Genomic DNA, 16,288 nt, shown 5'->3' on the forward strand with positions numbered 1-16,288 from the left:
TACACAAAAAGGTTGAATCAAGGAGGTTGACCTCCTTGAATCGACCTTGGTCACTGACCTTATAAGATTAATGGTGCAACTTTGCACAAAATATGACAAGTTGATAAATGACCAGGCATTAAAACGTGGTTTTGCTGCAAGCGTTTGTTTTTTAGCTGTTCTTGAAAGCCGCACAGGGAGGTCAACTTTCCCAGCCGGGTGCGGGTTGCCTCCCTGCTTCAACTCTAGGAGACATTCGTCATGCCAGCCAACAATAAATGACGAGGGTATTTTCTATATCGCTGTTCCTTCAACTTGATTTTTGTCCTCAGTGCAACTCGGAGCAAACGCTCCTTCCTCCTTTCCACGCCATATAATCATAATTACCCGATGGGTTCCTCACCTGCACAAAACGGCAATCGCAATATTTCCGGAGCTCAACCCGCATAAAAGCAACAAGAGCCATGACTAACTTAATAATTTGGATGGAGTCCCTGCATGCGTTTTAAGTTACATAATCACGTATAACGTCGTGTCATACATATTTCCAGTACGTTTACCAATACTAATCAGCTAGGTAATAGGGCCACTTCGTCGAAATGACGCGTTTATTATTTTAAATTTAGTTGGTTAGGCTAGCTGTGCATGTAGCTGTGCATGACGGGCGGCATTTGATCCTCTTTTTGCCTCTCGTGTTGATACTGTCATTGGGGACTTAACGACGCGCTCAGCTGCTCATACTATATGACGTCACCTGCCTGTTATCCTGGCGCGACGGACGGCCACCGCCGGCCCACACTAGTCTAGAGATAGTGACTGCACTCTAATAATTAACATAATAAAAAATGCTCCTGGTGAGTAATACGTCTGCTAGCAATAAGCGTACTTGTTTGGATCAATTGTACATATTGATGTTAGGGGCGGCTGTTGGTTAGTGTTCCCGCTGCATCGATTCGCAGGTAATTATCATCGAGGCAATTCCCTGTCATAAACTGACTATTTAGGGGGAACTGCAACTGACAGCGAAGATTTTGGCTCACCGGCTGTATGTGGGCTTTTACAAAATAAATGGTTTCGTCCTAGCGTGAGTAGTAAACTTCACTTTACTGGGATTTCGCAACTAACATTCATTCGTTCACACCGTCTCATGCCTGCTTCTTTACCGGTCACATTAAAGGGAAGTCTATAGGATGGTCACTATGCACAGTCTGCGGGGCATGCGCGACGACCAGACCCCATAGTTATAAGTGGAACAGTACAGCCATGCATCACTCACGCCTCGGAATCCGTCGCCATTAAAAAGCAGCCATCCGGTGAAAGGCTCACTGCGGCATCACCACGTGGCCGCCACTATCACCGCTAAATTATGTTGGTATCACTCGTCGGCCGGCCGGACGTTCTCATCGGCTCACAACACTCCACCGCTGACCGCCAGCAGTCTTGCCTGTGTGGAGCGGCGGTGAAGTCATTGAGTAAAGCTTTTGCGGCGCATTCGGACCGCATCGTGACAGAAAAAAACAGGGTCCCTGCACTTTACCGTCCACGTCGATTTTATGGTCCAGTAATTGGTCTTAACTTAAAATGCGGCTTAAAGAACGCCGTGGTGTTGTTTCACGAAGGTAACAGCACATCAACCATCATTCTGTATGTCATAAGGGGTCATTGGTCTTGCGTCATTGTGCTGGTACTTCATGTAGTTCAAGCAATGTATTGTTTTATTGTTTTTGAACTCCTTTCGACCCACTACGTTCAACAATGAGACCTCTATTTCCTCCCGGGCGAGGGACCCCTTAAGCAGAACGCTCGGGGCACATTGCTGTTCCCGGTCAAGTGCTGAAGGGTCATTCCGCCCCACTGCAGGGTGTCTTCCGGTCAACATTCTGGCGACACGGGGCGGGATCCCCTGATCGATTCGTAGACCCTTAGAGGGATACATCATATCACATTGTTCCCCTCCCTGGCGCGGAAGGCTCTCTGACCCGCGCAGTTGGCCACGGACGCGCCGAGCTTCGCCATCCCCGCGACGACCGTCGCCACTGATGTCCACAGTTCCCATGCTGCGTGCGCCTCTGCCGGAGACGTCTGCGACAGCCGCTGCGAGTATCTTGCCGATGACCTGTATCCTAACTCTGGGCTGTCTGGAGCCGATGAACGAACATCGCTGCCCCGGCAGATGGGTGACCGTACCGATCGCATCGAGCGGAGAGGGGGCGAGTGCCTCGGCTGTTCGCCGATCTGGGGGATCGAGGAAGCAAACTAGGTCTCAGGAAGCGGAGTATACCGTTAACGGGAGTGTAATTTCCTTTATCGTTTTCGTAGCAGGCAGTGTAGCGCACGTGCACTTTCCACCACGCCGTGGTGTGCTCCGTACGCGTACACCCCCACGCGGGCCGGTGATGCTGTGGCCGCGGACGTGTAGCCGGTGGTTTGCAACCGGTCGCGGCCGGTGACCCAGCCGCGTCCCGCAGTGCTTGCTGAGGTTCAATACAGCGAGGTCATGTTGCTCTGGCCTTAACAGCATGCATTTCAACATTGCCACGATTTATCTGGGTGTGCTGTGGCGAACCAGCAATGCAGACAGTAGATTCGAGCTTTTCGCATGCGCAAGGTTCTCTTCAGATAACCTCTCGTCGTGAATGCATCTGAGTAAAGAGCTATCAACTGTTGTAATTTGTCCCACGCTATCCCCGCGCGTTTTGTTACATGCTATGCCAGCCAGCCACGTGCTCTGTGGAGTTGGCGACAGAGATTGACATTGAGTGTGACAGAAACTCAGCAACGTGTATATAATCTTTTTAAGCTACGAAATATACACGCAATCCAAAAACATGGTCAACTGCGGCGACATCGTATGGCGCGTCATATGGATGAAAAATGTCACTAACGTGAAATATCACTCTCCAGAGGCATTTGAGCTTTTGGTAGCTTTCACGAAACACGTCAAACCAGCCCCACAGCAAAGCGGATCCTGCACAGCCGGTCGCCTCAGCCCAGCATAAGCCTCTTCCTGCCGCGCAGTCGCACCTCGTCCAGCTTCCTGAGCACGGCGTCGGCGCCCGGCCAGGCGGCGCGGTACGCCTCGTAGACCCTGCCGGTAATCGGCGCCGAGTCCGGATGCGTGCTGAGCACGGCCCGCTCCAGCACGTACAAGTCGACGGCGAGCTCCTCCGCGCCACCGCCCGCGCCGCTCAGACCGAAGTCGATCAGCGTCACTGTGCGCAGGTCAGGGTCCACCAGCAGGTTGGAGGTGGTCAGGTCGCCGTGCACCAGACCGGCGGCGTGCAACGCGGCCAGCAGGTGGCCGACGCGGCCGGCCAGCGCGAGCAGCGGCGCGCAGCCGGCGCCCTCGGACGCCGACAGCCGGCAGATCACCTCGCGCACCGTGGTCGCCTCCGGCAGGTCCTGCATGACGATGCGCCGCCGCGCCAGGTCCACGTGGTACACGGTCGGCGCGTGCACGCCTGCCGAGGAGGTGAGGTGTGAGGCCGATCGGGCAGCGGGTGCCACGGGGGACAGCCAATGGCACACAGCCCAAGTGGACCTGGGGAACGCTACCCTGAGAGTGGTTGATTATGTCACTATTGTGTCCCGGGAATGAGTCCTTGGAACTGCACAGCGCTGGAGTGGAGTCTGAATCACTATTACATCTTTGCAAGACCCTGACCAAGACCCTGACCCTGACATAGTGAGTAAGATTAATGCTTCCAAGCTTAAGTTTAAGTAGTATTCATTGCCACATGTCTGGAGATCAATGATGCCTTCCCGAACAAAGCATTCAGAGAGGGTGTTAGGTGATCAGCATAGATAACATTGACTTTGCTACAGTACAATACAGCACTGCTTACTCCGGAGCTCCTCACATCATCCCTCACCAAGTTTTCTGCATCGGGCCAGCGCCCTGGCCTCAGCCTTGATGCGGTCCACTGTGATGGCGTCGTCCAGCTCCGGATGCCGGTATGTCTTGCGGAACCGCTCCTTGACAATAGCAGGCCGGCCACAGAATGCTTGTGCGGTATATCTTCGCCTCTGCTCCCTGCTTCAGCAACTCTGATTCCTTCATTATGCTTCCCTCGGTCAGGTGGATCCTCGCAAACTTGCTCACAATTAGGCAGGCTTAGAGTCTGGAACTGATGGGATTGCTACAATTAAAAGTCTGCTATGCAAATAGAGCATCTTCAAATTCCTTCATGGCTGAACTTTCAAACAAATCACTCAATATCAAAAGTGTGAAACACAATAACCTTTCTGCACTCAAGCCAAATCAAGGTAAACTACATGCAGGTTTCTCAAAATGTATCTTGTGCATTGTGCATCACTGGACATGACAAAGCCAAATCCACCACATATTTGGATTCTACCAGACCCTGCAATGGACTCTACTTCAACTTTACCAGATCAGCCTGGTCACTCTACCACACCATTTCAATCAAAATGCCTCACTTCATATGACCAGCTGCTTGCCCACTAGATGTCTATGGTGGTGGACATAACTAAAATGATAAGAAATCAGTGACGACATTAGACATCTTGACAAATGTAGAGTATGCAAAGCATAGAGTGACAGTTCTAAGAAGAAGCAGAGGAACTGGTGAAAGCCATTGGTCTCCCTCAGGATTCATACAATTCAACATAAATCGCCATAAATCATAACATAATTCAACATAAATCGCAACATAAGTCGCCTCTGTGGTCTTGGGGAAAGATGCTGGACTCGTAATCCAGCGGCACTGGGTACGAGTCCCAGAGTGGGCGCATTGTTTGACCCAACTGAAACGGAAAGGCCAGCTGGCAACTGGCCAACGAGGCTCAACCCAGACCCGAGGCGGCCGTGTCGCAGCATTGTGCGGCACGTAAAACCCTCCGCATGCCTGTCCGGCGAAAGGGCGGAGGCAAAATTAGCTGTTGAACTGGACGGCACACTTGGGTGGTGGGTTCGGGGTACACGCAACAAGCTATGCTTGGCAGGTACTCTGAACCTGAAATCACCCATACAAACAATTTGGGACAAATTTATTTTTTTTTAAAAATCTATAGTAATGTATGAAGGAAATGGATTTCCAAGGATGTGTCATTTGCTACTTTCATAATGTTCTGATATGTGCAGACCTGCTAAAGTGCAATGTTTGAATAATCCAAGGAGCCTCTGCCTGAATACCCTAAATTCATGCAGAAGAAACATCCAACCCAACCACCTGACTGCTGCAAAGACAAGACGGTCAAGTGCATTCAGAGTTTATAATAGTGCTACCTATTATAATGCACATAATGTAACCATAATAGCAGGTGTGCAACTAAGGGATGAAGGTTAGGGGGTGGGGTGGCCTACCTCCCTTATACCCATATTTTCTCCATGTTTCAACATCGTCTCCTGATAGCAGAACAGAAACTAAAATGATGAATTTTCACTTAGACCTGGGCCTGCCTTTGGAAAAAATCCTGGCTGCACTCATTCCAACTGCATAAACTATATTCCATGCCTTCAGAAAGTGGACAGTTTATATCCAACCATTTGAAAGAATATTGGCATCAACACTTCTTGGGAAAAGGTCATGCCACATCAACTCTGTGGCATCAGAGCATGACTATACTGCATGAAAATTGCAGCTTAACAAATTTTGTTACCCATGGTTGTTTAACCCTTCATGATGAGCAACATCTCTCACCCATACCATGGCAGGAAGCTTGGTCTTTTTCAAGTCAACAGCCTGCTCCTCCATTCAACAGCCAGCACCATGCCATATTAACAGTCTTAAACAATCAAGTGCAGCATGGTTGTAACAGTGTTCCAGTGCTCTGGCAACAAGGATGACTACATGACATGGTTCAGCATGGAGGTCAGGTGGACACATTTTTGTTCACTTCCTTCCATGCACTATCAGAAGTAAAATGCAATGTTGATTTCTCATGCATTCAACCACTGATATTTCCCACCAAAATTACATTCAGTATGGATGCATGTGAAAAAATATGAACTTTTGAATTGCATAATGCAAATCTTGATACAGAATATTAAAATCATTGCAATGCAATGCTTTTCTACTATAGAACCTTCACTAAGCCCCAGCAACTCTGACCCAAACCTCACCAAATGCTATGGCCCCATAAAACAGCCCACATATGCCGAGGCTGCATTTCTTCAATCCCTACCAAGGTATGTTGGTAGACACAGAGGTGTGGTTTTGTGTAAACCAACTTGGATCCAGGGTAATCCGCACCAACAGAGAAGCTTTTCAGCAGAAGCAAGTTATGGTTGTATCAAAGCTAGTGCTACCACTTTTGAGCCCACAAGCCTACAAGGCTATGACTTAAAAAGCCTGCAGGGCTTCTACCATGCACTGTTGATCACAATGCCAGCATCGGCAGGTTTAATCCATCTAAAATTATGCTAGTTGCGTGCGTGCGTGCTAAGCCCAGCACTCTGATTTTCCAAACTGAGGCCTGGCTAAATGAAGCTAAATCTTCAATCATTTTTGCACGAAGAAAGTATAAAAAATTATTCCCTGCAGCAGCCTGCACCTTGCACATTGACAAGTGTTCTTTACCTTTCGGCCGACAATGTTCTGAGGAGGGGACGCGTCGGCCGGCTTAGATCTGTAGTGACGACCGGCTAATCAGCTGACCAAACACCGCTGCCAGACCGGGTAAATCATCCCAATGATAAGTTTTGTGCTCCTCTTGACATCACTGATACGCATGTAAAGACTGTACTTCTTTTACTTCTCACATCACAAGGATTCACAAGCTGCTTATGATGACAACATTGAAAACCAAGCATGTATTTGTAATGACACGGGTCTTGCATCCTACTGTTGACGTCGCTGGGACGAATGAATCAGTCATCAGTTGAAAACTTTCAGTGGGACACGTTTTTCGGCTGTGTTTTCCCGCTGCTCACCACGTTCGGAGAGACTGTTACGGTGTACGTGCATCTACCTACGTGCTCGTGGTTTAGGTTATCATGGTGGTGCCATTTGAAAAAATGAAGCAAAACAAAAAGCAGCGTTATACCTGCTGCTCATGGTGTCACGTGACACGAGTTATGGTTTTCATTTCGTATCACTAGGGAACCTGATAATGGCGGGAAAACACCTTTCCCAGCAGCCTTCCTTAAGAAACTACTGCAAGAAGGTCCAAGTGATCCATGAACAAACTGCATTCAGATATGTCCACGCTGAGTTGCCAATAGGGCCGGAGAGTGGCATGAACTGGCTGTATGTTTTCGGCTACCAGCATTATGTGTCTTTAACAAACATTCCAAAGCAGTATCCATCGGCGCAACCACTGCTGGACACCATTTTGACACGATTTGGATGGCGATGGTTTCTCCTGGACTTGATACATGGGTTCCGTGAGCGTTATGACACCCTCACCATTAGACACTTTCTGAGAATGTATGTAGGGTATTAGCGCTACGGCAATGGATGGGAAGAATCGATTACAATATGACTCTGAGCACCCTTACTTTCTGAGACGTTCGTCCGTCTATGATTCGGGTGCCAACGCCAGACCTTGTATTACATTTGCATCCCAGCTCTTCAATTTACCTTCCGGCTGTCCGCTATGAACTCTCCAATCTCAATGCGTGACGCTGCTTTGCTGCGTTTAAAAACAATTTCAATGCGTTTAAAATCATTCCTGAACAAAGAGCCTTTTAGGTGAGACTACTTCGAGTTAATATGGCTGTTGGTGGGCATAATAGTAGATTTCACCTTGCGGCCGCCAGCCTTATCCACGCATTTCAAATGCGCCGATATAGTTTCAATCTTCGTAACTGCCAACAACACCCTTTTAAGAATATGTAGATAATCTCCCTCATATGGTGGAGAAAATGACAATCATTTCCGAACAAGATTTCATTCGAGTAAGCCAATCCCAAATTACCAACAGAGTCGTTCATATACGTAAGCGGACTCCTCACGTTTCGGCCGCCAGCATCATCTGATCAGATCTACACACCACCACGGCCTACAAAGCCCATACAGCGCACATTGAGGCCGACGCAGGACCTAGTCCTTGCAAGGGTGAACAAACGTTATTTTGCAGCTATAGGCAGTATACCTCCCATGAAGCGTGCTTATCTGACAAATGAAGGACAATGGTTGCACATGGCGAAGCAGAGGAATATCCTATGGAAATGTGCGTATGGCTCCTATGCCGAGGAAGGCCTGAGTGCAACGGCATCTCCACTTTCTGAGAATGTAGAACATCAAACTTATGGAATTTGATGGGAAGAATCACCAACAATATGACTAGGGCGACCGCCCACCCTCTCTGAAACGTTCCTCTGTGTATGTTACGGGTGCCAGCGGCAGACCTTTCATCGCTTTTGCTGCCAAACTCCTCAACTTACCTTACGGCCGTCTGCTTTGAAATCTCTAATTGAACTGCATGAGATGGCTTTGCTGCATTTGGAAACTACTGCAAGGTGCTCCAAATGATTTCTGAACATAATGCCGCTAACGTGGCCTGGCCTCTGGGTTCCATTTTAAAAATAGGGGCATGGCTGGCACCTGCGATTTACACTGACTGGGGCCCCTTAAGTCAACTAGCGGCCTACTGCATCGGCCAGGGACTCACCGTGACGTACAGTGAAACACCGTTTCATGGTATATGCATAAAGCCGCATACACACCTTGTTGCAGGCCCGCGTGCGGTTAGGTGCTGCACCGGCCCAAATAAACGCTGTCGTTTCGTGTCCTATAAGCCGTGGCGCCCCCCGGCAATAATCGGCCGAGGGCCAAAATGTTGTTATTGCCCTGACCACGATGCCCGAGTTTCACATCAGCGCATGTCTCATGGTATCTGCACATAGCCGCATTCACAGCTTGTTCCAGTCTCGCATATAGTTACATACAGCGTCGGCTTCAACGCATGTTGCGATGTACCCAGTAGGTCGTGGTGCTCCCCGAGCACGACCTGCTAATGATGGAATGTTTTAATTACCCTTTTGAACAAAAATGGTTTCCGGTTATGATCGCACCGATAAAAACTAAACTGCAGTGTTTGATATGGATAGACCATGCTTGCCCCGAAACGTAAATAGCTGCGTTTCAAGCCTATGACCGGCCCTATTGGTAACTCTCGTTTTATTATGCTTGCTGGGATGTGTACCGCTTTTCCGCCTGCCATATATGATCGTTGGACTTGATTTTTCAGGTAAGCATACCTGTCATGGTATATACATTTAGCGGCATGCACATTGTGCCTCACGCTCGAATGCGCGTGGGTGTTGCGTATGTCTTATCGCACGCTCTGGCTATGTGCCCTGGAGGCCGCGGTACTGACCGTGAAAAGCTAAGCGGGGCTATAATATTTCAGATGCCGTTTAAATAGCTTTAGAAGGATGTCCACTAGCCGTTGCACCGATGGAAACTATATTGACACGTTTGAAATGGACAAAGAATACTGGCGGCCGAAACGTAGAGTTCGCTTTACGCCTATCATCGGCCCTATTAGTAACTCCGAGTGGGCATACCCGAACGACATTTTGTTCAGGAAGGATGGGTCCACTGTCTCCATGATGATAGCGAAATTGCATGCGTAGTTTTAAAATTGTGTTCCAAGTGATATCACCGATTTAAACTACTGGCACGTTTGAAATGGACAGACAATGGTAGCGGCGGAAACGTAAAGAGTCCACTTATATCTATCAATGGCCACTATTAGTAACATCGATTGGACTGATTTTAATGCAAGTTTGTTCATGAATCATTTGAACCACCAGTACTTTCTAAATGTGGCAAAGTTAGTTCATGGGGTCAAATTGAACATGTCATGGCAGGCGGTCGCCATGGAAATGAGCATTGTTTCGAGGTGGTGATTTGACGACCGGCGCTATCAGCCGGAAGTGGACTTCCTTATTCATTTTCCTGCACTGACGTGGCGTTTTCTCTGTTTTGTAATGTGTGACCAATGCGTTTATGGTATATACACATAACCGCATACAAACCGTGTATCAGGCTCGCAGGCAGTTAAGTATTGCGTTAGCCTTAACGTGCGCTGTGGCTTTGTGCCCAAGGGGTCATGGTGGGCCCCGGGGAATAGTCTCTGGAGGCTGCAATGCTTTCAGGGTCCTGACCATGATATCCGGCGTAATACCCAGGCTGTTTGGTATTACTTCGGACAACTGGGCACATGGCGCGCTGCTCCTATTTGCCCAGTTAGCATCGCTGGTCCCCGGGAATAGCCCGCCAACAATAACATATTAATTGTCATTTAGGCACTTTTGGAATAGTGTCGGCTAGTGATTTCACTGATGGAAAGTAAACTGACACACTTGAAATCGGCAGATAAATCGTAGAGTCCGCCGAATCGTAGAGTCCGCTCATACCTATCACGGGCCCTATTGTCAACTCTGCTTCTCTTGTGTGCTCGTTGGGATGTGTGCTTCGTTTCAACGTGTCACATGTGGCCGTGGGACTTAATTTTTCAGGTAAACATACCTTTCATGGTAAATACATTTAGCCGCATACACACCGTGTTTCACGCTCGAAGGCTCGTGTGGGTATTGCGTAAGCCTTAATGCACGCTCTGGTTACGTGCTGAGAGGCGGTGATACTGTCCGTGAAAAGCTAACCGGTGCTATAATATTTCAGGTGTCATCTAAACTACTTTAGACTTATCTCCACGAGTCGTTTCACCGATGGAAAATATGCTGACACGTTTGAAATAGTGTTGAAATAGTGGGTAGATAGTACTGGCGGCCGAAACGTAGAGTCCGCTCATGGCTTTCGCCAGCCCTATTGGTAACTCGGAGCGGACTTAGCTCAATGACGTTGTGTCCAGGATCCATTTGGAGCACCTTCCAGTGGTTTATAAATGCAGAAAAGCTATACCATGCAGTGAAATTCGAGATTTTACAGGAGGCGGCCGGAAGGTAAATGGAAGTACTTGGCTGGAAAGGTGATATGTGGACTGGCACTGCCTGCCGAAACCCAGGCAGAGGTACGGGTCAGAAAGAGTTGTCGCCCATGTCCATTTTGTATTTGATTTTTTCACTGGTTGCCATAGGGTAAATCTCAACAATCTTGGAAGGTGGGTGGGGCGGGGGGGGGGGGGGGAGGGGCGGGTTGCCATAAAATGTAGGGATCCCATGTTTCTACGCTTGCAGCCCAAAAGGCACAACGTGATTGATTTCCCCGTCCCAAATGTGATGGCTTCTCCCTCATGTCATGCGTGACTATTACACTAGATTTTTGAAACAAACACGCGTCTCATAACATTCATATATAGCTGCGTGCGAGCCTTGTGCCATGCTCACAATAGGGTAGATATTGCGTCGGCCTGAACGTACGCTGTGGGTTTGTGCCTAATAACCAGCGTTTGTCCGCGGTAGTGATCTGCTGAGCGATGCATATTGCATTTGTTCTCTAAGCATTTTTAAAATAATTTCAACATCACTCAACATCATTCAAAATAACGTAAGCTGTTCAGTGCATTAGCGAGAAACATTACTCATATAGAGAAGACAGAATTCGCCTTATTCCCCGGAGAAAAACCAGGACAATGGAAATATAGTTTGGTTGATATTTCGGCAACAAGCTTTATCGAAACAATAGCAGAAACAGCCTTCAAATAGCAACAGCAATAGCGATTCAAAAACAAGAGCAGTAGCAAACTTCTGCTATTGTTTCGATCGAGGCATGTTGCCGAAATATCAACCGAACTATGCATCCGTTGTCCTGGTTTTTCCGCGAGGAATAAGGCTAAAACTATTGTCTTATCACCATCATTCAACTCCGCGGATTAATGTTTTTTTTGTATATGTTTGCGGTTCCTCACTGAATGATGAATGGCGTATAAATTATAATCTGCCATCGAAACATGTGGTAATTTATATATATATATATATATATATATATATATATACATATATACATACATATATATATATATATATATATATATATATATGTATATCTGTATATATGTGTATATATTACTTCAACTTCAGATCGACGCAATACTTAACCGTCTGCAAGCCTACAACAAAGCCTGAGAGCGGTCATATGTGTGTGCTATAAAGCGAGTGTGTCCCCCCCAAAAAATCAAATATGATTGTTGCACATTATGTAGCAGAGAAAACAACAGACATTGGACGTGGGAATCAATAAAAATGTGCTTTGTCTCAAAGGGGAGGGAACGGCGGTTACATGGGTGATGTGTCCCACCCCCTTCCGATAATTTTTAGCACGAATCGTTCGAGAACAAAATAAGTTTGATCAACCCTTACCTTTCTGACACGTTTCCCCGCCCATGTGTCCGCTGCTAGCACAAGTCAAGAAATTACTTCCAACCAAACGTTTTTGTAACCTTACCAAATCTTACGACGCCTGCAATGAAATTCAAATTTTACCGCATGGCCAAACTTTGCTGCGCTTAAAAACTTTGGCAAATGGGTTCAAATGATTGAGGAACAGCTAAGTTCACTTTGAAATATCGGGGCCGGTGATAAGCATAGACGAACTATTTGCTATTCGACCGCCAGCATTATCTGTCCGTTTCAAACTGGTCAGTAAAGTTTCCTCCGGTGCAGTCATTCGAGGACACCATTTTAGAACTGTTTCAAAGTAAATGAAATATATACCTATATGCACACACACACACACACACACACACACACATATATATATATATATGTATATATATATATATATATATATATATATATATATATATATCTACATATATGTATATATATATATATATATATATATATATGTATATATCATCGTAGCTCGAGTGAATTACGTTCCGTATAGAAGCGTCCCCGTTAGCGAACGGTGCCAGCATTGTACTCTTGTGAAACTTCTCAAAAGTGCCTCTTCTTGCTGTGTCATGCACTTTATGTTATTGCCGCATTGGGTATCAGCAATGATGCCTCGTGACAAGCTAATTGTTATGCTGTTGATAATTGCAGTCATGGCAGGCGATATATCCGCTTCCCTCCATATTTGTTTGCCCCTTGCCTGACCTCACCTAGATCCACCTCCAAAAACCAACCCATGCGCCAAGGCGTGATCTGTTCGCGGTCCGGTCCGGTCATTGGCTTTGACGCTTTTGGAACTTCCCCCGCCCGGCCAATTAGAACAGCTTCATGCACGCGCCAAAATGCACACGTTTGACGACAGCCGAGTTGGCGCGAACGAAAATGGCGCGAACGATCAACTGATCGGCCAAGGCCGTTGGTCGCCGTAACAGCGTAGGCCAGACTGCGGTGAACCCGGCATCGCATAAGACTGAGGGATGTATAACAATGATGCAAGAATGTATAACGTGTATGAAATAACAAAGTCTTGCATAAGCACAGTTCGCTCCACTGTTTTACGAAGTCTTTAGTAATGGAGGTGCGCTCAGGGCAAGGGCAGCAGAGAGCAGCTTTGTGGTGTTTATTGCAAATTGTCTTGAAATAGGAACCGCGATAGAATACGCGTTAGGCGCCTAGCAGCGGACCGTATGTAGCAACACCGCGTCAGATGCCAGAGTATTATGATACTGTCGACATTAAACATCATGCGTCACGAGAGAGGGAGCGAATGGTGCGTTCCGTTAATTTTGAGGAAGCGTGCGCTTAGAGACTGGGTGGGGAGAGGGCAGAGACACCATAGGCCAGTGACGCACGTCTCGTGGCAAAGAGGCACCAGTTGCATAAAATGTAGAAATAACACTGCGGAATATGTAAAGGTGATTTCCAGCCATAGACCCAAATAGTACGCAATCAGATCCACACGGAAAAGCTAGCATATAAGGGCTCATGCATGGAGGCAAATGACGAATGACGAAAAAATGACTAGTTACGCATTGAGGCGGTGAAGCGCGCATTGTTAGCCGGCCTTGAATAAAGTTCTTAACTTTGATTTGATCTGTGGTGGGCAATTGCGAGTTCAGATGGCCCATCATGTGTCTAATAGCCTATATATATATATATATATATATATATATATATATATATATATATATATATATATATAGCCACAACCGAGCATCGGAATGACGAGAATGGCTGCACGGCTAAGGTTTGACGAATCGCCAAGTATTTGGGATTGCTCGTTGTGTACTGTTAATACGCTTTTGTAGTGTTGATATCCCATGTTGATGGTTGGACTGTCATTATGGAGTATTTTACCTTTCAGCACCCTTAGACTTCCAATGTAACGGCAGCAAAGATGAGGTTAGTCAATTGGCAACAACACTGCGAAGATCATTAGCATGTGTGATGGGCATACAGAGGCGTGTAGTCCGTGTTAAGTCCAGAGCACCATGAGAACACCATTTCCACTGACCACCTACAACACTTCAACCCGTATCGCACCAACGCACAGCGAAGCAAGTGCGAGTTCTGTGAGATTCGTCTGCCTGTCGTCAAAAATAAAACTTTACCTAGATATATACATATGCTTGTATATATATATATATATATATATATATATATATATATATATATATATATATATATATATATATCACTACATGCTACTACTACACTAATAAGTGCGCTAACATACATGTACATTTCATTATTTAATGGGTGGCCGTAAACATTTATGAACATGATAAATTATTAATTCACGGTCTTGAACGATGCTGAAATGTTGAATGATTTTGAAATCATTTTGAAAACGCTTAGATAACAAATACAATATGCATCGCTCAGCAGATCGCTACCGCGGACAAACACTGGTTATTAGGCACAAACCCACAGCGTACGTTCAGGCCGACGCAATACCTACCCGCCTGTGAGCATGACACAGTGTTCGCATACAGCTATATGCGAATGTCATGAAACATGTGCTTGTTTGAAAAATCTAGTGTAATAGTCACGCATGACATGAGAGAGGAGCAATCACATTTGGGACAGAGAAATCAATCACGTTGTGCCTTTTGGGCTGCAAACGTAGAAAGTGGGATCTTTACGTTTCATGGCACCCCCCCCCCCCCTTCCAAGATTGTTGAGATTTACCTTATGACAACCAATGAAAAAAATAAATGCCAAATGAGTATGGGCGACAACTCTTTCTGAGCCGTAGGTCTCGGCAGGCAGCGCCAGTCCACATATCACCTTTCCAGCCAAGTACTTCCATTTACCTTCCGGCTGTCCCCTGTAAAATCTCAAATTTCACTGCATGGCATAGATTTTTTGCATTTATAAACTACTGCAAAGTGCTCCAAATGGTTCCTGGACACAATGTCATTGAGCTAAGTCCACTCCAAGTTACCAATAGGGCTGGCGAAAGCCATGAGCGGACTGCTTACGTTTCGGCCGACAGCACTACCTACCCACTATGTCAGCACTATTTCAAACGTGTCAGTATAGTTTCCATCGGTGCAGCGACTCGTGGAGATAAGTCTAAAGTAGTTTAGATGACATCTGAAATATTCCAGCCCCGGTTAGCTTTTCACGGACAGTATCACGGCCTCCGGGCACGTAACCGGAGCGTGCGTTAAGACCTAAGCAATACCCACACGAGCCTTCGAGCGTGAAACACGGTGTGTATGCGGCTAAATGTATTTACCATGAAAGGTATGTTTACCTGAAAAATTAAGTCCAACGGCTACATATGGCACGTTGAAACGAAGCACACGTCCCAACGAGCACACAAGAGAAGCAGAGTTGACAATAGGGCTGGTGACAGATATGAGCGGACTCTACGATTCCATCGTCAGCATTATCTGCCGATTTCAAGCGTGTCAGCTCAGTTTCCATCAGTGAAATCACTAGCCGACACTATTCCAAAGCTGTCTAAATGGCGATTCATATATTATAGCTGGCGGGTTATTCCCGGGGACCAGCGCTGCTAACTAGGCAGATAGGAGCAGCGTGCCATGTGCCCAGTTGTCTGACATAATATCTAGCAGCCTGCCAGCCGAAGCTCGCTTGTTTTCGCTATACAATGTATCATAGAACGTGTGTTCATCTGAACTTCCATGCATCACGGTCAGGACCCTGAAAGCATTGCAGCCTCGAGAGATTATTCCATGGAGCCCACCATGACCTGGAGAGATTTTTCCTCGGGGCACAAAGCCACGACGTACGTTCAGGCCAACGCAACACCTCGACGGCGCGCCTGATACATGGCTTGTATGTGGTTATGTCTATATACCAAAAAACCCATAGGTCACACATTACAAAACAGAAAAAACGCTACGTCAAGTGCAGGAAAGTGAAAAAGAAAGTCCACTTCCAGCTGGTAGTGCCGGCCGCCAAATCACCACTTCCAACCAATACTCATTTCCATTACGACCGCCTGCCATGAAATATTCAATTTCACTCCATGGCCTAACTTTGCTACATTTAGAACGTACTAGAGTT

The 16,288-nt window shown here is 46.7% G+C and overlaps 1 protein-coding gene across 1 annotated transcript; it reads right to left on the reverse strand.

The window, feature by feature from the left end:
- Nucleotides 1–2,519: 2,519 nt before the first annotated feature.
- On the reverse strand, nt 2,520–6,575 carry Tcs5 (TP53 regulating kinase). The gene is given in 4 exon segments (XM_037213093.1): nt 2,520–3,440; nt 3,852–3,981; nt 3,983–4,106; nt 6,522–6,575. Coding segments are annotated over 3 exon segments (663 nt in total). The 5' UTR covers nt 4,040–4,106; nt 6,522–6,575; the 3' UTR covers nt 2,520–2,964.
- Between the last annotated feature and the right edge of the window lie 9,713 nt (nt 6,576–16,288).

This window comes from Pollicipes pollicipes, unplaced genomic scaffold, assembly GCF_011947565.3.
Source record: "Pollicipes pollicipes isolate AB1234 unplaced genomic scaffold, Ppol_2.1 Scaffold_3087;HRSCAF=3621_pilon_pilon_pilon, whole genome shotgun sequence".
NCBI lineage: Eukaryota > Metazoa > Arthropoda > Thecostraca > Pollicipedomorpha > Pollicipedidae > Pollicipes > Pollicipes pollicipes.